Here is a 26,667-nt window from a genome sequence, read left to right as displayed (position 1 = left end):
AGTTGCAACAATCCAAGTGCTGTTTCAAGTCCAGGAAAAAGTTGAGCCCTTCTTGACTAACTGAGCTATGGATGGCCATATACAAATACTATTTTCTTAATCACTTTTAGAATGTACTTAAATGCAGCTTTTTCATGTGAAAGGACATAATTTGACCATCAGTAACTTTTCCTCTCTGTCTCTTTTAATGTGTATCTCATATATATTTATTTAATTACATGGCTTGAATAATGTATTTTATTTCCTCTTGTGCTTCAGCTAGTTAGAAAAGTAAATCTCTCCATAGAATGGCTCTCATTATAAATAATATAAACTGTGGTCAAAGAAATAATTAGATTCCTTATAGCAAAACTTCAAGCTCTATAAATAAGTAGAGCGTGAATATTCTTCAGCTCCTGCAAACGGGAAAATAAGATAGCTCAGGGGTGTCAGATGTCTGTTTCATTAAGCATATCTGAAAATGCCATTTTGGCTTTATTTATTTTCTGCAGTTACTCTCTAGAGTTCCTTGTTGTGTTACTGATCTCATTAATCCAAACTTTGACTACTTTACATCCTTTTTATACTCTAAAATAACCGTTGTTTATATATCTGCTGGTTTTTCATTTCACAAAAAAGTAGGATGCTCCCTGAAAAAAACGTGTCAAATAAACTGGACCAGGACCTTTGGGATCCAGAGGACGTAGAGGAATGAAATTCTGGGGAAACCTGTTCCTTAAAGAAAGAGAAGGAGGAGATTCACATTGCATTCCAAATTTAGGAATCTTCTTGTCCCCAAGCTGCACCATGTTCAGGTGTGACAGCCATCCCCAGTCCTAAGCCCCTTTGCTCTGTATGGCTTAGCAGCACAAGCCTGGAAAAGAAGAAAAAGTTATCCTTTACAAGGATAGAGCACTATAAGATTTCTGATGCAGGCTAGCAAGGTTTTTCTTGTTGGTGTTAAACTGCAGCACTTTGCGGGAATTGGGATTGTGTGTGTGTGAAATTAGATTTTTAAAACTCCCATAGAGACAAGGCAGTTTTTGAGAGGGAGGAAGTGGGAAAGGGCACCTTTTTACTTTTCAGGAGATAAGCAATCGCTAGGTGTACAAGAAATATGGTTTTGTCTTATTGTACTAGTGATATAGTGAAAGCAGCTTAAAAGATACAAAATTGGTAAAAGACATTCCACTAGTTCTAAATTATGCATTTTCCAAAAGTGAGCAAGAGGCTGCCGCCATGCAAAAAAAGGAGCCCTATCTATCAAAGGGGTAACACCTTTGGAATTGTGTGCATTTCCCCATTGGGATACCCATGTGGCCAGAGGCATAGCTAGGCTCCCATGTGCCCTTGGCCAGGAGCTGTTTCAGCGCCCGCCTTGCCCGTTTCATTCCTCTGCCAAGGCACCCAGAGCAGCGGAGTGGCCCAGGGAGTGCACAGGCAGGCAGGCGGGCTCCGAACCAGAGTGGAGAGGGGCGGTTTTTGTGCCTCCCTGGGCCTGCGCCTTTGGCAGGAGCCAAGCTGCCCAACCCCTAGGTATGCTCCTGCGTGTGGCAGGCCTGTTTTGAGCATGCACTGTTTTAGTAATCTCCTTTGAATGAGGGGATTACATTAGTAAAAGAGGTTTAACAGCATACCCAGAGCACACCTAGAACGTTATCAAGAAAGCAGCTATTTCATTGCAACATTAGTGAATTTAGCAAGAACTCTCATTGTCATATTACATTGGTAAAATATTTCTTTATTGCATTATTGAGCACCCTACATTCAGAACTGTTGCTCTGAGTTAATTATCAGCTAACCTGCAGATTCCTAGGGCCAACACCAGAGTTTATTTTTATTTTTCAGGTGAATCGAAACTGTGACCATCATGCATGAAATTCAACGAATTCCCATTTTTAAAAATGAAAATAAGGAGTTTTTTCGAGAACAAAGCATACTTTGTGACTGATGGGCTGGAATGGTTTGTTTCATGGACTAATGTCCACTTTTGCCTTATCAATTTAAACAACAGTTTAAGACAAAGCTCATCAAACATTAGATAAGCATTTTAAGTTAATGGGCCATATAGTCCTATCATTTGACAAACACGAGAAGTGCCTATTGCAGCCTATTTTTACAGAAACATCAATTATTAATAGGCATATTATTGCTGACAGAGGACCCAGCTAAATATGTGAATTTCGTTATCCTGTTTTGGGTCATTAACTGTAGGAAGCTTGTAAACATAATGGTTTCTATTCACATAGGAAACCTTCATTAAGATGTATTATTCTACTGTTGATATGACCATCACATACTACTAAATATGCAGCCTGCATCTAAGACGTATAAATTTATTTTTAAATGAGTAACTGCTCATAGGGTGAGTTAACAAATTTGAAATTTGCACAACCAGGAAAAAGCTTGAACGTAACAATGTGAGGCAATTCTAAAGGAAAAGCATAGGTGCAATACCCCCCAGGTTTAGGAAATCTACATAATGGGTAGAGTGTAAAAGGATCAAGTGTTTGCTTTGGTTTGAATACCCACAATAGCTTACGTACAGATTTTAGTAGGCACTCTGAAGCTTGGGGCACAATTGAAAATGGCACAATGAAAGCAGGTTATTAAGAAGAAGATGAAGAATTCAGTTCTAGGATTTCAAAAAGCCAATTTCACTTCACATGGTACTTACAAATTCACTCATGCATCAAAATACATGGGAAAAGGCTAAGTTAAGGTGCCTACTTAAGCTCCCATGTCATGTAAGAGGGAAACGCATTCTGCTGCCTCACATACTGTGCTCACTTCTAGTTTGGCCTCCACATTTTCATTTGATGCCTCAGCCACAGTCTCCTTACTCTGTTGAATGGGAGCAACACTGATCAGTAGTAAAAAATAATAATTGTAAGATACTTTTTAAATCTAACCCTTAAATTCTGACATTCAAAGGCAGGGAGGCATCAATAGGAACAGATATCTCCAAGAACCTTGTTTGGAACCATGGCAGTAGAAGTTCAAAATGCATGCTTTAATTTAGGGAAAGTACCAACAAGTTCAAAAGAATGCCAGGGTGCTTCATAAGCTATGTCTAAGGAACTATATATTTTTTCCAGAATAGTGAATTCCTGTCTAAGTCAGGAGAATGGAAAGGAGCACAATTCTGGCAAAACTAATAGAAGTGGGGCAGAAATTAAGGAGCATATTACAAATGCATGGAGACTAGGGAACTGAGTGAAAAAGTGATAAGAGAAGTTATTGGACTTACCAATGAATTAAAATCGATGTCACTAGGCCCAGAGAGCACCCATCCCAGAGTTCTAATAGGAATCTAAGGTGAAACTACTGGTTGTCTAACAAAAGAAAGCAACTTGTTAAATTGGCTTATGTTTTAGAGGATTTAAAAATAGCCAATGTAACGTAAATGTTTTTTAAAATATCAAGAGGCAGATATGGACAATTACAGGGCAGTTAGTTTATTGTCCTAGGGAAATTGGTGGTAAACATTAAATTTATCAAACATACAATAAAACATTTCTTTCTGAGTAAGGATCAACATCACTTTTGCAAAGGAAAATCCTGCCTCAAATTTAAGTCCTTTGAGAGTATCAGCAACCACGTGGATCCAGTAGACATATTTAGACTTTCAAAAAACTTTTAAACAAACTGAAAGGTTCCTGAGCAAATTAACAGTATATACCGCTAATTCGAGGATAGACTCATGGATTGCTAACCGGTCAAAGAACAGGAAGCAGCAGGAATAATGGAGAGATGGGATCTCCTTAGCAGTGAAATGGCTACATTTATTGGTGACATCCAATTATTCTGGATACTGCGAATTTAATTTGGTTTTAAATAGCTCCCATAGCATTGCTCCAAACTGAGCAAATGGACAACTGAACACAGTACTATTTACTAGAAAGCAACAGCAGAAGATTATTAGCTTCAGGCATTGCTGTCAACTTTGGGAGCATGTTGGGCTAGATGGACTAGGCATGGGACAACTATTCCAAGCAGTGGCAACTGAATATGCAAGCCCCCCCCCCCCCTTGAATGACTGGCAATGGATTCAGAAGGAGCAAAACATACCACCGTTCTGCTGTGGTCCCTAAACTAGTCATCCATCTTCCTTCCCTAAGGCAAAAACTGCTCTTGCGGGGGGAAGCAGCTAGGAAGAGGTGATGGCAGTGCTCTGAATTTATTATGATGCCAGATTATTTGTACATAGAGTTTTTTGTGCCAAGTGCCTTTTCAACTATAGTTCCTGTCACCAAAGTTCCCACTTGTGTGTATGACATGAGGCCATCCTATCATCTGTTACGGGATTTAGACTTGAGTGCAGCAGATTTCATTGAAATCCTATGCTCTGCTGTGGGATGGACAGTGAAGAAGTTGATTCTTGGGCACTGAGTGGAAGGGGAATGAAATTTTAGTTGGTATGGTGGCTGGGAGTGAAATCTGAGCGAGTTTAATGCTCAGGCTAAGGCTGTTCCTCCCCCAGGGAGTCCAGATGGGTCAGCAGAGGCTAAATGGAACCAATGCAGAACTCTGGCTAGTGTGAAGTTGAGCACAGGATTCAACTATTAATTTTTCCAAAACATCTACAGTCACAGTAGTAGGTAAAAATGAACATCTTTTCTTGAAATGTTGTAATAAAAGCAGCAAGAAGGCTGAGCTTTTGCTCCCTATGCTGGTTTACTTTTTCTTAGATGAAGCTATTAAAATAATGGGAAACATCTATAGTATTTTTTTATTAAAGCATTTTACTCTTTTAATTTTTATTTTATCCATTTTACCACAGTTCTCCCCCCTCAGGGGAAGTGGATTTTCTCACAGTCTCTTACCAGCTGCAAGAAAATGCCAGGAAGCAACTGACTAAACAGTGCACATAAAATTTAAGCGAACAAATTAGAAACAATACTTCACTAATTAAACAGAACCAATGGGAAATGCAAACATTGGGAAATTCAATTTAAAAATCCTAGGCACCCTTCTGACATGGATAAACGTTGCATTTGTTAAACAGCAGTCTTCTCACCCGCCTTTATGATGCGTCCCATGACCCAACACTTAAAGCATTTTTCTACAGTATTGCTAATTGACAATGAAACATTCATAGTTATCCACTGTGTACATTTAGGGATTTTGTCTGTTTTATTTTTAAAGAAGCAGGTCTTTCCTGATGTTGAGAAAATTAAGTTAAGACTGGGAATAAATTGATCCAGCAGCATTTACTATGCATCCTTAGATGTACAGTACAGGCAGTTTACTCCTGTTAATGTGGAAACTTGATACAGTGGTGCCCCGCAAGACGAACGCCTCGTAAGACGAAAAACCCGCTAGACGAAAGGGTTTCGCAAAACGAATTTCCCTATGGGCTTGCTTCACAGGACGAAATGTCTTGCGAGTTTTTCTGACTTTTTTTCCCTCCCCCCCCCTTTTTCTAAGCCGCTAAACTGCTTATCTGCTTATCCGCTAAAAGCCGCTAAGCCGCTAATAGCGCTAATCCGCGGTGTTATGTAGTGAAGTTTCACCCTGGGCCAGCAGGGGGATACTGTAGATAGTTTTCACTCAGGTCTGTAGATAGTTTTCACTCAGGTCCACGTCAGTTATTTTAGGCGGGAAACTCTGGGCTGTTGTTGCTACAATGTTGACAGCCGGCTGCCTATAAAAGCAGGCCGGCTGAGCTGTTTGCAGTCAGTTCTATTCCAGCTTACAAAATAAAGAGCTACTTGGAGAAATCGCTCTGTCGTCTGCTATGTCAACCCACAACTTAACACGCTAAGCCGTCAATGGGCTTGCTTCGCAAGACGAAAAAACCGCTAGACGAAGAGAATCGTGGATCGGATTCTTTTAGTCTTGCGAGGCACCACTGTACTGGACTCATTTCAGTCAGTGCTGTATCAACCAGTTGTAGTTCCAAACATCTCTGTGAAACTGATAGTAAAAAATATCGGTAGGAGTGGTTCAAGGATGAGGAGACGTGTCTTTTATGGTGATAATTGGTTGAAGTACCCTTTACTCATGAGAAACACTGCATCCATTTATAGAATGAAAATGTGACGATCACATGCTTAATCTGCACACTAATCAGACAATCTTCCATAGCAATCTGTGAATTAACTCTGATGACTTCAAGTGCTTACGGTGCTATCATAGACTATGAGAGACAATATCTGTTTAAAGTAAAAAAATGTGATAGATGGTCCCACTCATAGCATAGTATTGAGAAAGGAAACGCTGTGTGGCAGCTCATCCACCCTCTGCAGCTGATCATCTGCAGCTCTCTTGAGCTGAGTTAGCCATTGATCCATCTAGCTCAGCAGTGTCTACTCAGATGGTGGCAGCTCTCAAAAGTCACAGGCGCACTTTCCGCTGTGGTAGAACCCACAAAGCATGCCTTCCTTCCACCACTCAGCAAAGAACATGGCTTGATTTACCACTTGATTTGCCATATAACTGATACCAATGTGGTTCACACATTCAGGCATTGCTCATGTAGCACTTGCCAGTGTCACACGAGTGAGTGATGTAGGCTATGAACTCATCCTAATCCAGATGCTAAAGATGAAAGGAGAAGTGGAATGAAGGAAATGGGCTATTAGCCAAAACAAGACACATAAGAGAACATATTAAGACAAACTGGGAAATAACATTTGATTGTGACAGAATTTGAAATAATTGCCTCTGATATTAGTACAGTGGTAACTCGGTTTACAAACTTAACCCATTCTGGAAGTCCGTTCTTAAACCGAGGCTTGCTTTCCCTAATGAGGCCTCCCGCAACCAGTGCCCTTCCACCATTCGGCTTCCGTTCTTAGACCGAGGTAACGTTCGTAGACCGAGGTAAACTTCTGGTTTTGCGGAAGTTCGTAACCTGAATCATTCGTAAACAGGGCTGTTTGTAAACGGAGGTACCACTGTACCAGAATAACACTGTTAATAAAGCCAGGAATACAACATGGGACTTATTTTTATGTTTATTCCTGCTTCTTTTTTTAGATTCCACCTCCTCATTTCCAAAAACCTAGCATTTCAATACTGCGTGCCCAGAAGGTGGATAATATAAGATGTGAACTTCAGGAGAAACATGAATTAGACTTCCAGAAAGCTCTAGTAAGCATCAAAGAGCGTGTGAAAGAAATTGAAGGTCCTGACATCAAAGAGAGCCTCCAGGACCAGATCCGCCAGTGGTTCATTGAATGCCGGTGAGGAACTAGCAGATTTATATATATTACCACAGCAACTACACTTGTCATTTTATCTAATCCCATTGGAACTGCTTTTGTGCATTTAACGGTTTTGGAGAAACACTTGTTATTCACTTGTAGATTATTAGGCCATCTCATTTCTTTGCGTCATCGTTACTTCATGAGCCTAGAGTTGCTCACGTTGTAGGAACTCTGGTTCAGAAATCTACAGCAGCAGATTGCTTTTTTGCTTTTGCACATGTGGATCTACACTCCCTTCTTCCCTGCATAAAGGGGGATTTGGTGTAATCATTGCTTCGCAGCCCCCCACACTTGCTTGTTTACAGGTTTCTAGTATTTTCCAAAAGAGGCTTTCAACATATATGCAGGGAACTGGTATTCATTCAGTTTTATGCTTGAGAAGCTTTCTGTAGTTTCTTTGAAGGTGGGAAGGGTGGGATGTAGGCAGTTACACAGCAAATCCCAAGGACTGGTTCATAGTTTACCTAAGGTAGGGCTAAGGCCTGCTTCTCATTGAGGTGATAAACCTGTATCTGGGCTGTACCATCTTGCATGGCAAATGGGGTCTGCATGCCTGAATGCTTCTCCATATAAATGCTGCTACATGGCTTTGTACAGGGATTCGATTTTATTTTTTTGTAGAGAGAGGTGTTCAATCACATGACTTTGAATTGACTTCAAAATGTTGCAGCTACAAAAAAGAGTCTATGGTGCCCTACGCCAGCTGTTCTAGATCAGCTGTTGACAATCAACTGGGTGTCCCTGAGTCCCAGTATATTCTAAACTGGTTAATTGAAGATGTGAAATTGAGGAGAAACACAATTTAGACACCCAGAAATCTCTAGTAAGCATCAAAGGGTGTGAGAAAGAAATTGAAGGTCCTGACATCTAAGATGGCCTTCAGGAGCAGATCCACCAGTGATTCATGCAGTGGCCAGCAGTGCATTTGCACAGTTAAAGTTAGCATGCCAACTGTGCCCATTCCTTGGAATGTCTGATTTGGGCACAGTGACACATGCCTTAGTTTCATCCCATTTGAGCTCTACGTGGGGCTGCCTTTGAAAAGTGTTCATAAATGTCAACTGGCTCAAAGAGCTACAGCCAGATGGTTGACCAGCGCTTGTCACTGGAGCAGATGGCTCCCTTGTTACAAAATCTCCACAGGCTACTGGTCTTTTTCTGGGCATAATTCAAAGTGCTGGTTATGATCTATAAAGCCCTATGTTGCTTAGATCCAAGCTATCTGAAAGACTGTATTTTCTCATACAAACCTGCCTGGGCTTCGAGTTCTTTGTGGGAGGCCCATCTCTTGGTCCCACCACCGTCTCAGACACATGAGGTGGGGACGTAGGAGGGGGGCCTTCTCGGTGGTGACTGCTCCCAGACTTTGTAATTTTCTCTATATGATAAGCCTCGGCCCTGTATGCCTTAAGCAGCGTTTCCACCCCCATCGTTCAGCCTGGACACTGAGATCGAGCCTTCTAGTAGTTCCCACACTGCAAGAAGTGAAGCTACAGGGAACCAGGCAGAGGTCCTTCTCGGTAGTGGTGCCCACCCTGTGGAATGCCCTCCCATCAGATGTTAAGGAGATGAGTAATTATATAACATTTAGAAAACATCAGAAGGTGGCCCTGTACAGTGGTGCCCCGCAAGACGAATGCCTCGCAAGACGGAAAACCCGCTAGACGAAAGGGTTTTCCGTTTTGGAGGTGCTTCGCAAAACGAATTTCCTATGGGCTTGCTTCGCAAGACAAAAATATCTTGCGAGTTCCTGCGGGGTTTTTTTCCTCCCCCCCCCTTTTCTAAGCCACTAAGCCACTTATCTGCTTATCCGCTAAACCGCTAAAAGCCGCTAATAGCGCTAATAACGCTAATCCGCTAAGCCGTCAATGGGCTTGCTTCGCAAGACGAAAAAACCGCTAGACGAAGAGACTCGCGGAACGGATTAATTTCGTCTTGCGAGGCACCACTGTATAGGGAAGCTTTTTAAAGTTTAATGTTTTACAATGTGTGTGTATATCTATAATATATAATATATGTGTGTGTGCATGTGTGTGCCTGCGTGCTGCAAGCTGCCCAGAGTGGCCAGGGCAACCCAGTCAGATGGACGGGGTACAAATAAATAATAATAATTCTGGACAACAACCATACTAGAAATATGTAAAATAACTAAGCAAGTATTAGAAATCACTGGCCCTACTAAACATCTTCCAAGACAGTAATGCCCATTTACACCACAAAGAACTCATAACCCACCTACTTTCAGCAGCCAGAAACACCATAGCCAGACACTGGAGAGACCTGTCAGGAGTAAGCATGGCCCAATGGTACCAAATAGGATGGGAAATAGCCTTACTTGAAAAATTAACCAATAAACTGAAACTGACACGGGGACAAATAGAAGAAGATGCCTTCACCCCAGTATGGCTCCCCTTTATCACATACACAGCCCAACAAGACAACGACAAGAATCCACCAACAGCATACAAATCAATATGGCTAACCTGATCCAAAACACCCACCCACCCCACTCACACAGGAAAACAAAGATCACCACAGCCAATCACAAACAAGCAACCACACCCTAGGCCAACCCCAACCTCTCTCACCACCAAAGGAACACAAGTGAACATCAGAGAACCTGCACAAGCAACGCTGACACCAAACCCTACATACATTCAGCAAAATAGAAACATCACCACCTGACCCCACCCCCACCCATCTTCCCCCCCCCTCCACCCTTTTCCCCCCTAATGACTCAACAAATGAAACTGATTTGTTAAAATGTTACATGGAAAAAATACGAGAGACATTGCACATACTTTTGTAAATCAAGAAAATCTTTAATAAAAATGCATTTAAAAATAAAAAATAAATTATTGTTATTGTTATTATTATTATTATTATTATTATTATTATTATTATTAGACTGGGTCCCTCCTTGCTGTCCTTCCTCTAGCAGGTGAAGGCCTTCTTGTTCCAACAGGCTTTGGGGAACTGGCTGCTTTTGATTAAATGGTTGGTGCTGTGCTTGTTTGTATTGTAATTGTTGGTATGTTTAAACAGATTTAATTGTACTTTAATGATTGGTTTTTCTATATTTGTAGCAGTTCTTGTTTTCATCTGTAAGCTGCCTCGAGTCCTCTCAGGGGAAAATATGGGGTATAAATCAATATAAATACAGTCCTACTTTGGTTTCTCGAACATTTTGGCTCCTGAACACCACAAACCCGGAAGTGAGTGTTCCGGTTTGTGAACTATTTTTGGAAATCGACCGTCTGACACAGCTTCCGCGGCTTCTGGTTGAGTGCAGGAAGCTGCTGCAGCCAATTGGAAGCCACACCTTGGTTTTTGATCGTTTTCGAATGTTGAACGGACTTCCGGAACAGATTCTGTTTGAGAACCAAGGTACCACTGTATAACAATACCTACTGTACAAAGATACAGTCTCCACTGGTCTTTTGCCTCTCCACCCACATTGGCTAAAAGAAAGTTTGTCCCCCCCCCCCCATGTGCTGAATGCAACACCGTGTTAGGGATTCTGAACTGCAGTCTGAATCTCAACTGCAAAAGTTACTATGATTAATTCTTCAAAATAGGTCAGTCTTCCCTGGTTCTGAAGAGTTAAGCATTAAGATGCTCCCATTGTAGTTAAAGCAACCCAAAGTTCTGTAGAATGTCAGGATTTAGATATATCTGAAGGGGAATCAAAACATTAAGTAAACACTGGGCCTTTTGGAGAGCGACTCAGCCAGATTCACAATCAAGGCCTTAACCCATCCTGTGGCCTCTGGCTAGAACACATTAGTCTGAATTTCATGGAGGATTTATGTGTTTCTGAAGTGCCCTGGGGAACTCTAAATTGGCATTCCTGGCCTAATAACAGAAGATCTAAGTAATAGTAGCTTTCATGTACATACTATGCATTATTCTGACAAATGTAGATTAATTTTTTAGATGGAGAAGAAAGAAATGCCCTTTCAGACTAGGTTTAAATGGATGGCGGGCCAAGTGCAATGTCAACAAGCTTTCAGAGGTTTGTGGAAAGCAGGAGTCAGATGGGGAGAGGAAGTGGAGGATGGAGACAAAAGAACGTTTTCCATAATAAAAGATAAAATAATAGTGCTTGTGTGCTGATGTGAATTCTGTATTTCTTTTCACCATACTTGTACATTCTTGTGTCCAAAGATAAATTTAATATTTAGTATAAGTGCTTGATATTATCTGATTCAGTCAATCCATAGTTCAGAGAGTTTAATAATGTTTTCTTTTACCAAGTATTTGTTTTGTCTAGGAAATAAGCCCTTCTTCCTACTATAGCTTCACACTCGTGCAATTAAATCAATTTTACTGTCATTTTTCCTATAGTGGTAGTAAGATGTTTTTTAAAGCGTGTAGCTTTGAGCTTTTTCTTTTGTATTTTCCCCTTCCCACCCCCACATCCCTCTCAAAGTATTTTTACCCTTCCCCATTAATTTCCCCCCTTATCCTTTCATACTTCATTTGTGCCTTATTCTTCATTCCACCCTGCAATGGCCAGTTTCTTTAATCTCCTCTCTGGCTGTGCTGCATTCACTTCTTCCCTCTGTAAGAACTTTCCTCTATTACCACCTTAATTCCTAATCCTCCTTGTCATTTTACTTGCCACCTTTTCTCTCCCTTTTCTCCTTCTCCTCTTCCCTCTGCTTTTATCTCACTTTCTAATTTCCCTCAATACCTCTTCTGGCTCTTTCATCTCAGAGAAGGGAAAACTTTTACTTCTCTCCCCTTCCCACCATGATATCTTGGCACCTTTGCCCACCAAAGAAGGAATTCTTGGTTCAGGAATTGGTCCAACCCAGATCTATGGCATGGCTTGGAGGTAGAGGCAGATAAGTGAGGAGGAAAACTAGGCAGTGCTTGGGAAACCCCTGTTCAAGGGAGCATTCTTAGTTCATGTGGCGTGGATATGAAGCCTAGTGAGCCTGGTGTCAGCAGTCATCATACTGACGCACTTGCCAAACCTCCAGACTGAGAGTGGGCCCCCACTTGACTGAGAAACAAAGGGAAAGACTGTAGAACTGTAGAGTTGGAAGGGATCCTGAGGGTCATCTAGCCCAGCTCCCTGAAATGCAGGACTCTCAACTAAGGCACCCATGACAGAAGGCCACCCAACCTCTGCTTAAAAACCTCCAAGGAAGGAGAGTCCACAACCTCTTGTGGGGCCCGTTGCACTGCTAAACAGCTCTTACTGTTAGAAAGTTCTTCTTGATGTTTTGTCGGAATCTCCTTTCTTGTAATTTGAAGCCATTGGTTTGGGTCCTGGCCTCCAGAGCAGGAGAAAACAAGATTGCTTGGGACAGCCATTCAGATATTTGAAAATGGCTGTCATACCTCCTCTCAATATCCTCTTATTCAGAATACAGTGGTGCCTCGCAAGACGAAATTAATCTGTTCCGTGAGGCTCTTCGTATAGCGGTTTTTTCGTCTTGCGAAGCAAGCCCATTGACAGCTTAGCAGATTAGCGCTATTAGCGGTTTGGCGGCTCTTAGCGGATCAGCTGATAAGCGGCTTAGCGGCTTAGGAAAAGGGAAAAAAGGGGGCGGGGACCCGCAGGAACTCGCAAGACATTTCGTCTTGCAAAGCAAGCCCATAGGGAAATTCGTTTTGCGAAGCGCCTCCAAAACGGAAAACCCTTTTGTCTAGCGGGCTTTCCGTTTTGCGAGGCGTTCGTCTTGCGGGGCACCACTGTAAACACATCCAGCTCCCTCAACCATTCCTCATAAGGCTTGATTTCCATATCCTTGATCTTGGTTGCCTTCCTCTGCATGCATTCCAGCTTGTCAATATCCTCCTTAAATTGTGTTTCCCAGAACTGGACATAGTATTCCAGGTGTGGTCTGACCAAGGCAGAATAAAGTGGTCTATTACTTCCCTTGATTGAGACACTAGACTTTTCTTGATACAGCCTAGAATAGCATTAGCTTTTGCTGCTGCATCACACTGTTGACTGATGTTAAGCCTGTGATCTACTAAGACTCCAAGATCCTTTTCACGTGTACTACCGGCAATCCAGGTGTCCCCCATCCTATATTTGTGCAGCTGGTTCTTTCTGCCTAAGTGTGGAACCTTACATTTGTCCCAATTGAAATTCATTTTGTTAGTTTTCATTTTGTCCCTCCTCAGATATATCCTGCTTGGTCTCCTTGCAGTCCATACATTTCAGATGGCTACCGCTGTACTGGTGTGGCTGGGTACCACTAGGAAATATAAATCGCCCCAGAGGCCCCTACAGTGACATTGAGCAGTCTTACATTTCGCAAACAACTCAAGCCAAAAAGAGCACTAGGCATCTAGCTTGTCCCACCCTACTGGATGAGAAGCAATGTCCTTCGTATTTGAAGCAGGATGACTGATGACACATGAAGGCATATTTGAAGGAGACCCACTTTCATGTGGACATCCCAAAATCTGGAGTTGGCACTGTTGGTTGTGCCACATATTGACCAGTAATCAGTCTAGAATATTCTTCATGGGCAATTTCTTAGCAGACAATTTGCGTGGAAAGTGTTCTCTGAATGGAGAAAGTTTGAAAATGATTGTATTATTAATCATTATAGGAAAAGAATAAATGCCTGGCTAGATAATGCATTTCTTGATTAATAGATAAGCAGTCAAAACAAATGGCTAAGCGTGTTGGTCCACTGAACGGAAGAGAAGTGTTTTAGGGGGAGCAGAAGGAACAGACTGAAGGTTAGGAGAGCACCGTAAAGAATGAACACATTGAAGAGGGAAACATCTAAGAATTGCTTTGCAGGAAAATTTTACTCAATTTGAAACCTGAAAGATATATTCAATTGTTGTTAGTTTAATTGTATAACCCTTTTCATACCATTAGTGTGAATCATGTTTATTTCCAAAAAGAGGGTAGTTAAGCCCATATGTAGTCAATCTGTTTTATTGAGTGCTGTGGGATTTACAGGAGGCCAGAGTCATTGATGTAGCTTCTGTGCAATGGCAAAAGTTGCCTAGTTTAGTCTAGACATAAATATATGGGGTTTCCGACAGTAATGGAGGCAGCTTGGTGGCTTAGGAGAGGATCAGCCAGAAGCCCCCTGTTTCTTACATTTTCTGTACTTGATTAAACAAATAGAAAAAGTTATTTTGCAGTGATATAGCCTGTTGAACTCCAGAGTCAAGCCACCAGATACAATATTTTTCCTATTGCACTAACGTTTACAAAATTTGAAATGCTGAGTTGTGTCACCACAACAGTTGTAAATAGTTTCTTGATTTTGCCATTCCATTAAGTGTTTGAAAATGATCACATGTCAATTTTTAAGCAAACCAGATTTTCACCTCCTGGACTAATATGCAGATTATAATACTGTTATCAATTGGATTTTTCACTTCTCTGAATTTTGTGACGTAGTTCTCAGCTCAAAAAATTGTACCAAAATGCATAAAGCATGCATAGAAATGCATACATTAAGATTAAATGTGTAGTTAAATACAGTGGTACCTTGGTTTAAGAACAGCTTAGTTTATGAGCAACTTGGATTAAGAATGCTGCAAACCTAGAAGTACATGTTTTGGTTTGTGAACTTTGCCTTGGAAGCAGAACATGTTTCGCTTCCTGTTGAGTGTGTTCCATTTGTAAATTGAGTCCTCTTCTGCTATGGGAAAGCATGCCTTGGCTCAAGAATGCTTTGGTTTAAGAACAGACTTCCAGAACAGATTAAGTTTGTAAACCAAGGTACCACTGTATGTATTTTGTGATGGAGTACATAATTTATATGTAGGGATTTAAATATGAATTTTTCTATGCATTTTTTAAAAATCCAAAGATTTTTGGATGTGCAAACAGGACATAACTGTCTTATGAACAAACTCAAGTACAGTGGTGCCCCGCAAGACGAATGCCTCGCAAGACGAAAAACCCGCTAGATGAAAGGGTTTTCCGTTTTTCGAGGCGCTTCGCAAGACGAATTTCCCTATGGGCTTGCTTTGCAAGACGAAAACGTCTTGATAGTCTTGCGAGTTTTTCCCCTCCCCCCCCTTTTTCTAAGCCGCTAATAGCTGCTAAGCCGCTAATGGGCTTGCTTCGCAAGACGAAAAAACCGCTAGACGAAGAGACTCGTGGAACGGATTATTTTCGTCTTGCGAGGCACCACTGTAAAACTGCCATGGACCCGAAATAGGGTAAATGTCCATCCCTGGAGAAATCCAGGGCTGCCAGGTCACCTGAGGCTTCCACATGTGCTTTTTTCTGGAGTTGACATCCTTCGTTTACTCACTTGCTACAGTGCATCCAGACAATATCAGCCCATTGAATTCTGCTGTTTTCTGTGTTGACTCCTGTGGTTTTTCAGAACTCATTTCTTGTGTGAGCTGGGTGAATTGTATTACAATTGCAGCACCATCTTGTCTAGTTGGGGCAGGCAAAGTAGTATTAAGGCCTTTAATTGCCGCTTTGCCTTTTATTAAACACTTCAAGTTGCCCATTTTATTGCTTCCTGATGAGTGTGGGTGAAGGATTAAGTGATGAACAACTTGTAAATTGCCCCTTGAATAGTGTTAATTGCCACAACTTTGGCCTAGGGTTTGTTTTGTTTTGTTTGATTTGTGTGGGGGGAAGGCATTGATTATAGTTTTCATCTCTTCTTTTTTTTCTTTCTCTGTTTTTATAACATTGATTATACAACCACAACTTCAGCTGATAGGTGGTGCTTTTCCATGTTGTCAATGCTTAGCTAAGGTTGTGTCTCTTGTTTTGGGGAAGTTCCTGTAAAAAGTAGATCTATCCTGGAGTCCTGTGCTGTTGGTTTAACCTGCAGATCTCTAAAGAAGACTTCTAAGCAAGTATTACAATCACTAATTTTGCATTTTCTTTATTCGGTGCTGTAGTGAAACAGTACATATCCAGAGATGAACTGGGGTTGCCATAATTCTAGCCAACCTGGAACAGCAGCAACTGAAATCCTTTTCACACATGCAATGCCGAATGCACAGAATGTGTGTGTGCCCCAGGAAGGGAATATTAAAGGCTAGATGGGTGTTCTCTAAACTTTTGGATCCAGGGAGGACCTCTTCAAAAGGGGCTGCACCACCACATCTTACAAGGCAGTAGATACATCCAGTCAACCTTGTAGTTGACTTTCCCAGCCATGATGGGCAGAGATCAAGAGGGCTATATGGTAGGGTAGGGGCTTCTGTAAAGTTGAAAAAAGATGTGCTGTTTTCATTCCTATCTCCTGACACATCCCTGTATTGTGCGGGAAAATGTGTTGTTTTTACTCTGAAGCACAGAGCCCTGCAACCCTAGATCCCTGATCTGACTAATTCTCTCTCCCAGTTTCCAGTTTTGTCCCTTTTTCAACTGACACTTCAACGTTTCATATATCTTGGAAGCTCACAGAACCTCTGTAGAACAAATTACCAGCCTTCTAGTCACATTTGCAAGCATCTTTGTAATGCAGTGTTGGTCTGCCAGGGGGCCCGGTGCCTGACGCCAGATCTGTGTAGAGCGTGTCCTTGTGAATCCTTCCATCTTCTATTCTATGGACATGACCAAGCCAGCTAGATGTCACTGGGACAGGAGTGCAAACATGTTGGGAATGTGGGCTTGGAAGCTTGAAGTTTGAAGTTGTCTTGAAATGTGATGCCCCAAATCTTCATGATATGGAAGGCGTTGCCCATAGCTCACTTCCATTAAGCAGCGTTTTCAACACACAAACCTGGTAGACCTTCATCTTGATATTGGATATTTATGTTCACATTATTTGGAGAGGCAAGCTGTTTCCGTAGCTGCCTTGCCAGTACACTTGTGCAACTCAGCAATGATGAAGAGGCTGCTGGTTATGGTGCAGCCCAGGTAGACAGAATCATCTATCAGCTCAAACATGTGATCACCAACGCTGATGTGTGGAGTGTTGGTGGCGTCCTGACCCAGGATACAGGCCTTCATCAGGCTGATGGTAAGTCCAAACTCCCTGCAGGCTTGGGTAAAACAGCTGATGAGTCTCTGTATTGCTACCTTGGAGTGCGCTGTCAAGGCTGCATCATCAGCAAACAACATCTGTTTGTGCATGTCTGATTACAGTAGGAATTGTGTTTCAGAGTAATGGCACCACTATGCTAAAAGTCTTTGCTTGGGACAATTGGGAGAGGTGCTTTGGATGATCTTGAGTGTACAGTCGTACCTCGGAAGTTGAACGCCTTGCGACTTGAACATTTTGGCTCCCAAACCCCGCAAACCCATAAGTAAGTGTTCCAGTTTGTGAACATTTTTTGGAAGCCAAACATCTGACACAGTTTACACGGCTTCCGATTGAGTGCAGGAAGCTCCCGCAGCCAATTGGAAACCGTGCCTTGGTTTTCAAACGTTTTCGGAAATCGAATGGACTTCTGGAACAGATTCTGTTCAAGAACCAAGGTATGACTGTATAAGGGACAAGGTGTATAAGGGACAAGGTGATAAGGCAACCTGGTCCTAAGCTATTTTGGCTCTGTACTGCGTAAGAGCCAGTTCCTAGGGGCCAAAGTCTCTTCACCCTCCCAATAAAATATTTGAGGGGGCCAGTCCCCCCCCCCAGTCGATGGTATTTAAATGGTATGAGAGAGCCCCATCATGTGATTGATTATGTAGGGTGGGGCTTAATGCCCCCCATATTTTATTCAAGTTGGCACCCCTGATTTACTGACAGTAGGACATGGAACTTAGCTCAGTAATGCACTAGGTATGCAGAGCTTTCAGCACCAATGTAGTGTACTGATGCAGAACTTTTGCGTGGACAGGCGGAGTCCCCAGATCCCACGCGGTCCCCCCCCCCCCGTCATGTGGAATAACGACTCAAGACAACGTGCTATGGGATTTAATTGGCCACAACTTTATTAAATTTCAAATGTGGGTAGACCTTGGCTCAGGCATTGGGCGTTCTCCCTCCCCAGTCCCCAGCCGGGGACCTAGGGAGCATCAGGGTTATCCAGTGTGTGGGGGGGGATGGGCTGGCTCTGGAGAACATATGTTCAAGCAGAGATAGCCGCCCCCATTACGCCGCCGCCGCAGGGGAGAGCAATGACGACCTTTCGGCGTACGGTCAAAGCCTCCCTTCAGAAAACCCCTTTAACGGGGAACCCTGGTATCGCCACCGCAAAGAGGAAGATGGACTAAAGGATTCCGCCCAAGGCCTGATACCGCCAAAGTAGTGACATTTTGCTATGGGAAAGGCGAAACCTGCCAATGCAGGGGAATTCCTTTCCGGCCCTTTAACAGCGACCTTAATGTAGCAGCACCCGCATACCTGTGAAGAAAAGCTAACCTGCAAAACCTGTGAAGAAAAATTAACCTGCAAAATAAGACATTAACTGAGGGTGGGTAGGGCGGGAGAAGCTCTGGAGCCAAGTGAGGATTCCCAGGTAAGATCCTCCCTCTATTGTGTGGGCAGGTAATCCCTCCCCTACCTGGCCTGGTCTCCTTGGCAACACCTCCCCCAGGTGGGATTGGACAATTGACTGAGGTAGGCGGAGACCTCTAGGTATCCCACCTGAGGGAGGCAAAGCCAAGCCTATGCTGTTGGAGCCACTTCAGATCTAGGGGCTGCGCGCGTCCACGCAAAGGGCGCCCCCCATTTTAAGCGGGGAGCGGTCATTCCAACCAGAAGCCCATCTTCAGAATTCTGCACTCAGTGCAATCAACCTAAAGGGCAATAGCCCAATCTGAAGGTTAACAGACCAAACGATCTCTGTCCATGAATGGTCATAGCTGGCAGACCACATGCTTCTGCATACCTTGGGAGTCCCCCAAGTATACAGAAACCTTACCTTATTTTAGGGATCCCTGCTTTGACTCCAAATCAGGCAGTTGAGCTTGCTATTTGAGGAAACAGACATGGTAACTACATGGATAAAAACACAAAGCTGTCGGTTTCTCTTTTGCAAATATGAAAAGTGGGAGCTAATGAGATTGGCATCCCAAGGCACTGTAATGTGTTTTTTGGACGGCAAAGCTAACAGAGTTTTTCAATTAGCAGCACTGATAAATGGGCTCTCCGCATTAGACTAGGGCTAGCTTCTAATTGAAGACATCTGGTTTATTTCTCTTCATCATCTTTCACACTTCAGAAGTCACAGAAAGCACGCCACGGTTCTGGCCAATTTGTATCAGCTTATGCTTTGTATTAGGAATCTGGAAGGTATTTGATCTTCACTGTCCAGCATCCCTGAAAAATAAATAAATTAAAGATTACATTTCTGTACAGTATAACTAAACTGATAGTCTAGTTTCTCTTTTCTCCTAAGCATAATGGTTTATTTAGAGCAGGCCCCAGAAACAAGATAGTGTGAAACCATTGTAACTGCTTTTGTATATGTGCTATTTATTCCATTCTTGTTCGAATAAAATCATTATTACCATGAATGAAACTTAATAGTTCTCTTAACATGCAGTGTAATGTTCTGATACAGTAATGTCTAGTGTGCGCTAAAAATTAAGGATAGGAACAACAGTCATCTAATTTTTTTTTAATGGTAAATTGCCTTCTCCGATTTCTTTAGTAGAAAATGCACTTGTAACCCTCCTTAATCAAAGTGCCTTCTCAAGCGTAACAGTAATGTCATTAGCACAACACTGACATGAGGCTAAAAAATGCCTTGCACAATTCAAAATATTGATTATAAAAGATTTAATCCAGGCATAAATTACAGTCACTTGTAAGCATAGACAATCTAGAGGCATAAATGATTCTTCAAAAACGTCAGAAAGGAAACCATTTAGAACAGAAGTACGCAGCAGCCTTCAAGAGAATCAACATAGCAAAATAGCTTATTGTTACTGGCTGTGAGGTAAATAAATTCTTGGTTTCATCCATATTTTCTAAATAAACTGTGTTTGCTGTGCTGGGAATTTGTGGGTGGGGGGGATTCTTATAGCATGCCATTAGCATTGAATTAATGTTTAAGTTAGTTTAGTTCACATATCATATTAAGCCAAACTTCGAATTCTGGTAAATTTGCTTATGACCTGCATTAAAATATAGGCTGGACTTGGTGGCACAAAAATAAATTTTCAGTGGGCTGAGTGAAGGTTATGTGTTAGTGACTGAAAAGCAAAAAAATCCAAAATTGCACAGTTCTTTTCATTTCATCACAATGTTGTGTTCTTGTAAAGAAGAAAGGAAGGATCTAACATAGCCAGTTTCGATTGTTTTTTCAGTGCTTAGGCTTATAGTTCGTCCATTATTTGTGTGAGGTAGTCGGAGGTGTGATTCATGACAGAAACATTTATGACCCTATTTCTGACCCTATCCTTGGAGGCCACTGCAAGCAAGCACCCATGGCAGCTTCTCCATCAAATGCCTATAGTCCATAACTCAGTGAAATTACGCAGTCGAGTTTCTTGCATTTGGGGAAATCGCAGGGATCAGCAGATATTGCAGCCAAAGTTCTGATCCCTGGCATCTTACCTCTGGCAGCAGTAGCCAATGATCTAGGTCAGTATAAGACGGCTTTCTGTGTTTGTAGCATAGCTTAGCATGCAAATCTTTCATCCCTTATGAACACTCCACAAAATGTGGAAAAGCGAGAAGTTCAAGAGGATTTTCTGACCACATTTCCCTTTGCCTTTTGGTTGGGTTCTGGAGAGGCCAGCTGCTGTTCATTTGAGCCTGGCTTCTCCAGTTGTTGATATCCCCAATATCCCTTTCTTACTTGATAACATCAGACTGAAATCTTAACTGCTGCACTTTCTGGTTGTCCATCTCGAGAATGGTTTGGATGTGTCAGATGCTTTCTTAAGTCGGTTCTTTAGTGAATGACAGAATTTCAGAAATTTCTGGTCTCTTGCAGTTTAATAGTGCAGGCATGTAGAATTTCCCCCTTTTTCAGTGTTTCAGAAGCCAGATCTGAAACACATCACCATAACTAGGATACTTTTATAAGTTAGATATTGGGTTTCTCCATTTGTTCCAGATTTCCTTCTTTTCCATGTAAGGGGCAAAGCAGACAATGATATCACAGGCAGGGTGGGGGGTGAACCTCTCTCTCAGTTTGAGTGCAATTGCCATGTGTGCCCATTCAAAATCAGCAGCAGAGATTTTGAGGTCTGGAAGCAGTGATTTAAGCCATGAAGCAATAAATTGTGCAGAATCATTCTCTTCCTCTCCCTCTTTAAAAAAACCCAGAAATGTAGAAAATCAAAATAGGAGAATCAATTTGCATCTTCAAACTTGTTGCATATATCTCTCTTTTCATTCTTTGATCTTTTTGTTATGAATTTGGCTTAATTCTTTTGTTGCTGTACATGCAGCCTCCTGCTTACGCAGGGGTTACGTTCGGAGGTACCGTGTGTGTCGGGGAAATCATGTAAAATTGAAACCCATTGGGAAGCTGCAAACATCCCATCCCACCCCCAGCCTGCCCCCATTCTGCCCTTTTAGTGACGATTCAGTGACATCTTTATGATGTTTCTGGGCCACTTCTGGGTTCGGCCTGATGCGCTTACACATGGTTGTGCACGTACTGAACATGCGTAAATGAACATGCCTGCCTGTAGTTTCTGTTAAAGAGTCAAGCCCCATGTTGAGTTCTGCCAACTTGGTTTCCATTGGGAGCATTCGCTCTTTCCAAGTGTTTTCAATAAGCTCCTTTATGGCTTCTTGTTGTGCTGCAAACTCTTCTCTTTAGATATTGTGACCGTTTTCTTTCTCCAAAGAGGAAAAGGCCTCTTGAGGGCAGTGCCACCTTCGCTGCCACCTGCATTAGTGTCCTTGAATGCATTAGTTTTTTTTGAATAAGATCTTTTATTTTCAGCTTTTTGGAGTCCTTTTGCTCAGCCCTCTCTTTTCTTCAAGGTTTGGAGTTTTCTTAGACAGCAGGGGGCTTTCATTCCAAGCTGTTTTTCTGGGTTTTGGAGCATAGCTTAGAGTTTAAGCAGCCCTCTCCTTTCCTTCACGTGCCCCTGAGTCTCGGCCTTTATCAGTCTTCTCCAAGGATTCACTGTTCTAAATTAAGGCTGCAGCCCTAGACTTACTACTCGGGTGGACATTGCATTGAATACAGTGGGACTTACCGTATTTTTTGCTCTATAAGACTCACTTTTTCCCTCCTCAAAAGTAAGGGGAAATGTGTGTGCGTCTTATGGAGCGAATGCAGGCTGCGCAGCTATCCCAGAAGCCAGAACAGCAAGAGGGATTGCTGCTTTCACTGCACAGCGATCCCTCTTGCTGTTTTGGCTTCTGAGATTTAGAATATTTTTTTTCTTGTTTTCCTCCTCCAAAAACTAGGTGTGTCTTGTGGTCTGGTGCGTCTTATAGAGCGAAAAATACGGTATTTTTCTGAGCAGACGCAGGTTTTTGTGGACTCTGGGCCCTTCTGAAGCATCTCTTGGGAAGGATTTTGTTGCTCAGACATTCACTGCTATAACAATCCCTCCTTCCCAAACCGTTTTTATTATGTAATAAAATTATGCAATAAAAACAAAAATAAATAAAATTTGCCTCATAACTGGTTATAAAGAATGACTAAAAGCTGGGATTTTGAAACACAGAGCCCATTACTCCCCAGAAAGATTGACTGTGCTTCTTACATTGCACAGTAATTTTTCATGTCTTGTTTCATAACAAATCTAACATTCCTTATAATCTTGAAAATGAGTGCAGCTATCCTTATTCTCAGAAGAACTATTTTTTATTATCTTGACAGAGCCCTTTAGGCAATTAGGGAGAGGAGTTATGGCGAGAGGGAGAAGGGAGCAGCACACGTAAAGCCATGCAGAAATATAGAGATTAGGTAGTACACAGTTGAGTCTATTACTAGGGAAATGTTTAGGTTAGAGTTGTACTGACATAAATCTCCATCAGTACAGCACTTCGAAGGATACAGGGAGTAAGTTTTAAATTGAGAATGATTTGCAAAAAGGTGGGTAGGGAGAAGTCTGTTAGCATTATTTAGGGTGTACAGTCTGCAGCTCCTTTGTGTATTTTGACACAATTAATTCACTGCATATCTTAACTAAAATAATTTGGAATTCTTGGCTGTCCTTAGGGCATCTTTTGCTAATTACACTTGAGGGTCCAGGTAAATAATATGTTTTAAGAAACACACACACACACACATTTAACTCAGTTCTAACCAAATTTCCAAGTAACTCATAAGCAGAATGAAACAGCTACATACAGGTAAGGGAGGGGGAAGTATTTGGAGGGAAATATAGCATACCAGCTTATTTCACAAAGTGAAGACCACTCCATGTAAACATCGGAATTTTGTTTTACAAAACTGTGAATATGTACATCTTACACACAGCATTCCTCATATCTTTACCCAAAAGAGTCTCTGTTATTCTATCTCACTGTGCTTTTCAATTTATAAAAGAGTGTGTTTTGAAATATTTTTTATATATGCTTGTGGCAGAGCCAGACATTCATGGGGAACTCTGTTGCCTCCCATTATTTGAAATATTTTATAGCTCCATCTTATTTGCCCTCAACTGCTATTTAATACTTTCCTCCCTCCCCACTCCTTGCTGTCAAATATTCATTCTCTCCACCCCAATTTTGTCCCTCTGACACATAATGTAAACACTTCAAGAAGCATCTATTTCTGCACACTGAACCTTGCAGAGGCTGGCCTTAGCTATTTCAGACTTTGTGTGGCAGAAAACCTGGCTTAGGCTGCAACCCCAAGCAGTGCTTTTCTTCTAGGGAAAAACATGCCATTACTCCAGAAAGAAAGCACGGGTCCTAACCATGTCTTCTCAGAAATAAGTCTCATTTAGTTCCGTGGGAATTCCTCCCAGGTAAGTGAGGTTAAGATGGCAGCTTTAGCCACCAAGGCTGCTTGCACACAATCGTTTGCTCGGTTTTTATTATGTTTCCATGATTGTTAATTTCAGCAGTATATTTGAGCTTTCACATTATTTAAATGCTACTTTGTAAATATAGCAAAATATAGTGCAGGTTTAGTGTTCATGTGAAAGCTCAAATATAATGGGAAATTAATGTTAGGGAAACATTGGGAAAACGTATATGAATGCAGCTATGAAAAATCACAGGTAATCACAGCTCCCTGACATATTTATATAATGCAAGTATTTACAAACCTCTATTTGCCATATTCACATTGACGTTATAATTGTATTCATGAAACATCCTGGATGTCAAAATATAATGTGTGAACTGAGAGTACTTTGTAACAATTCAAGGGATTTCCAACTTTTTCATGAGTTGCACGCTGTTGCACCTTTTACTGTGTATTTTATTGTTAGCCATATTGGGTATCCACACAGAAAGGCAAGACACACATTTAATAAATTAATAATAAATAAAACCAATGTTGAATTTTCAGAACCTTTTTTTACACCCGCCTTCCACAAAGAGATCCTTCTGCTACTACATACAATTTTTAGAGTTCAGTTCAGCATGCGCTGCAGCCAAACACCCAGGATTGAGTATTGCTTGGGTTCCCTCTTTTTAGTCCAGGGATCACCAGGGGTGGTACTTAAGCAGCACCTTCCTATTGGACAAAGAGGTGGAAGGGCGAGTAAATTAATATAAAATAACAGCAACAACCCCACCCCAACAAAAGCCCCTAAACAGCACCCCAGCCCAAGAGTCTGTTCAACAGCTTTAGCTTTTGTAGCTGGAGTCTGTCAGGTGGGCAAAGGCTAGCAAGGCAGGGAGCAGGTCTTCTCTTCCAGGCCTCACAGCCAAGGTGCCCTCTGGCTACCTTGAGTCAAGGCTGTGAAAAGCATTCCCAATGCCCTCCAGTTGTACAGTGGTGCCCCGCAAGACAAACGCCTCGCAAGACGGAAAACCCGCTAGACGAAAGGGTTTTCCGTTTTGGAGGCGCTTCGCAAAATGAATTTCCCTATGGGCTTGCTTCGCAAGACGAAAATTTCTTGCGAGTTCCTGCAGGATTTTCCCCCTTCCCCCCCCCCCTTTTCCTAAGCCGCTTATCAGCTGATCCGCTGATAAGCCGCTTAACAGCTGATCGCTAAAAGCCGCTAAACCGCTAATAGCGCTAATCCGCTAAGCTGTCAATGGGCTTGCTTCGCAATATGAAAAAAACGCTATACGAAGAGCCTCACGGAACGGATTAATTTCGTCTTGCGAGGCACCACTGTAATTAGGTCTGCCTGTCTGCAAGTCAATATGTACATACCTGGGTTTTCTGCATTCTGCAAGCCACACTCTGTAGAGGTCCATACATTTATTGGATCAGAGGTTATGGGAGCAATACAGCTTTAGAATTGCCAGACTTGTGCCACCTCTCAACTTGATTGAACCTGAGATGTTTGCCACAACCAAGTTTCATGCGTGTTTCCATTGTAAGGTGGCTGCAATGACGAAAGGGACATACCAATCTAATTTTAGAAGCATTCTTTCTCTTCAAAGTCTGCCGGGCACCAGAAAGAGATTCAGAACTATGCTCTAATTAGAGACTAAAGTGTATGATTAGAGACTTCCTTGCAATTCAGTGCTGGGTATTTTTTAAAAACTGGGAAAGCTCTTTGTAGCTGAAGTACTCTTAAAATAATTTAAGTTCATCATAATACTATTATTTATAATGAGAATATTTTTTGTTCATTTGCTTTAATTAACTGTGACATAGTTCTTTGTTATACTACTCACTTTTCTTTGGTGTAGATTTTCAAAAAAATACTTGAATGTTGTTACAAATTCAATTCTTTTGAGACCTACAGTATAATTTTAAATGTGTTTGCTTACAGGTGAGTCCAGTAGGTCTTATGTGTCAAAGCAGTCATAGGAGTAAAAAATGAAAGGATTGTATCCAACTAAGTTATATATAAGTAGACCCATTAAAATGAAGACCCGAAATCAATCATGCCTGAATAGGACTAGTATTGATGCCACCCAAAGAGGGAGAAAGTGCTTATTTTGAATGCTTTCAGTTAATCTGCTACACCCCAACATAAAAGTGAGCTAGAACTATGACTAAAAGATATTTGGATTCTTGCTTATTTGAACATAAGGAATTATTTCAGAAAGTCAGTATTGAGTCTACTGCCTTTGGAACAATTCTGGCTTCTCCGAACATTTAAACCCTAATGATCACTGTCTCTTATGTGCTATTCTGGGGGTATGGCTATGCAGTGCCAGGACTCCTGCAGACCAGAGGAAATTGTGGGTCAGTGTCCCTGGCATTATCTACACTGGGTAATGTTGTACAAAACGCCTTTTAAGGTGCAACCTTTTGGAGAGTAATGGTTCCCAAATTTTCCCTTTAACACTAAGATAGTAAATGAGCATCATAGGGAGTATGTGTGTGAACCATGGAAATATGAGAAGTTTCTTTGGCCCTCTGAAATGGAGCCTTTTTATTGGATATAACTGTCCCAAGTTAAACCATGAATAGGTTGGCCTAGCAGAATCTAAAAAGCAGTCATAACTGCAATAAATTACAATCACAGCCTTAAAACAACCCCAGATATTAAATATACATTTTAGGCTGCAAATAATTTTTATTACTGCATTTTGAAGAACAGGATAATCCAGTT

General features: G+C 41.7%; 1 protein-coding gene and 1 long non-coding RNA gene across 2 annotated transcripts in view; one reads left to right on the top strand and one right to left on the bottom strand.

The window, feature by feature from the left end:
* Positions 1–26,667, top strand: part of DRC11 (dynein regulatory complex subunit 11) — a 95,829-nt gene that overhangs the window by 14,837 nt on the left and 54,325 nt on the right. The window contains exon 6 of the mRNA XM_079977753.1: positions 6,964–7,169. Coding sequence (XP_079833879.1) covers positions 6,964–7,169 — 206 coding nt within the window. The remainder of the gene's footprint in view (positions 1–6,963; positions 7,170–26,667) is intronic.
* On the bottom strand, positions 19,223–25,507 carry LOC307220195. The gene is made up of 3 exons (XR_013840764.1): positions 25,311–25,507; positions 24,547–24,662; positions 19,223–19,372 (listed from the first exon to the last, which is right to left on the bottom strand). It is a non-coding gene; the product is annotated as an uncharacterized lncRNA (long non-coding RNA).

This window comes from Podarcis cretensis (genome assembly GCF_951804945.1).
Source record: "Podarcis cretensis genome assembly, chromosome: 1".
Classification (NCBI taxonomy): domain Eukaryota; kingdom Metazoa; phylum Chordata; class Lepidosauria; order Squamata; family Lacertidae; genus Podarcis; species Podarcis cretensis.
The sequence above is the reverse complement of the archived record's forward strand: the minus strand, read 5'-3'. Positions and strand labels throughout refer to the sequence as shown.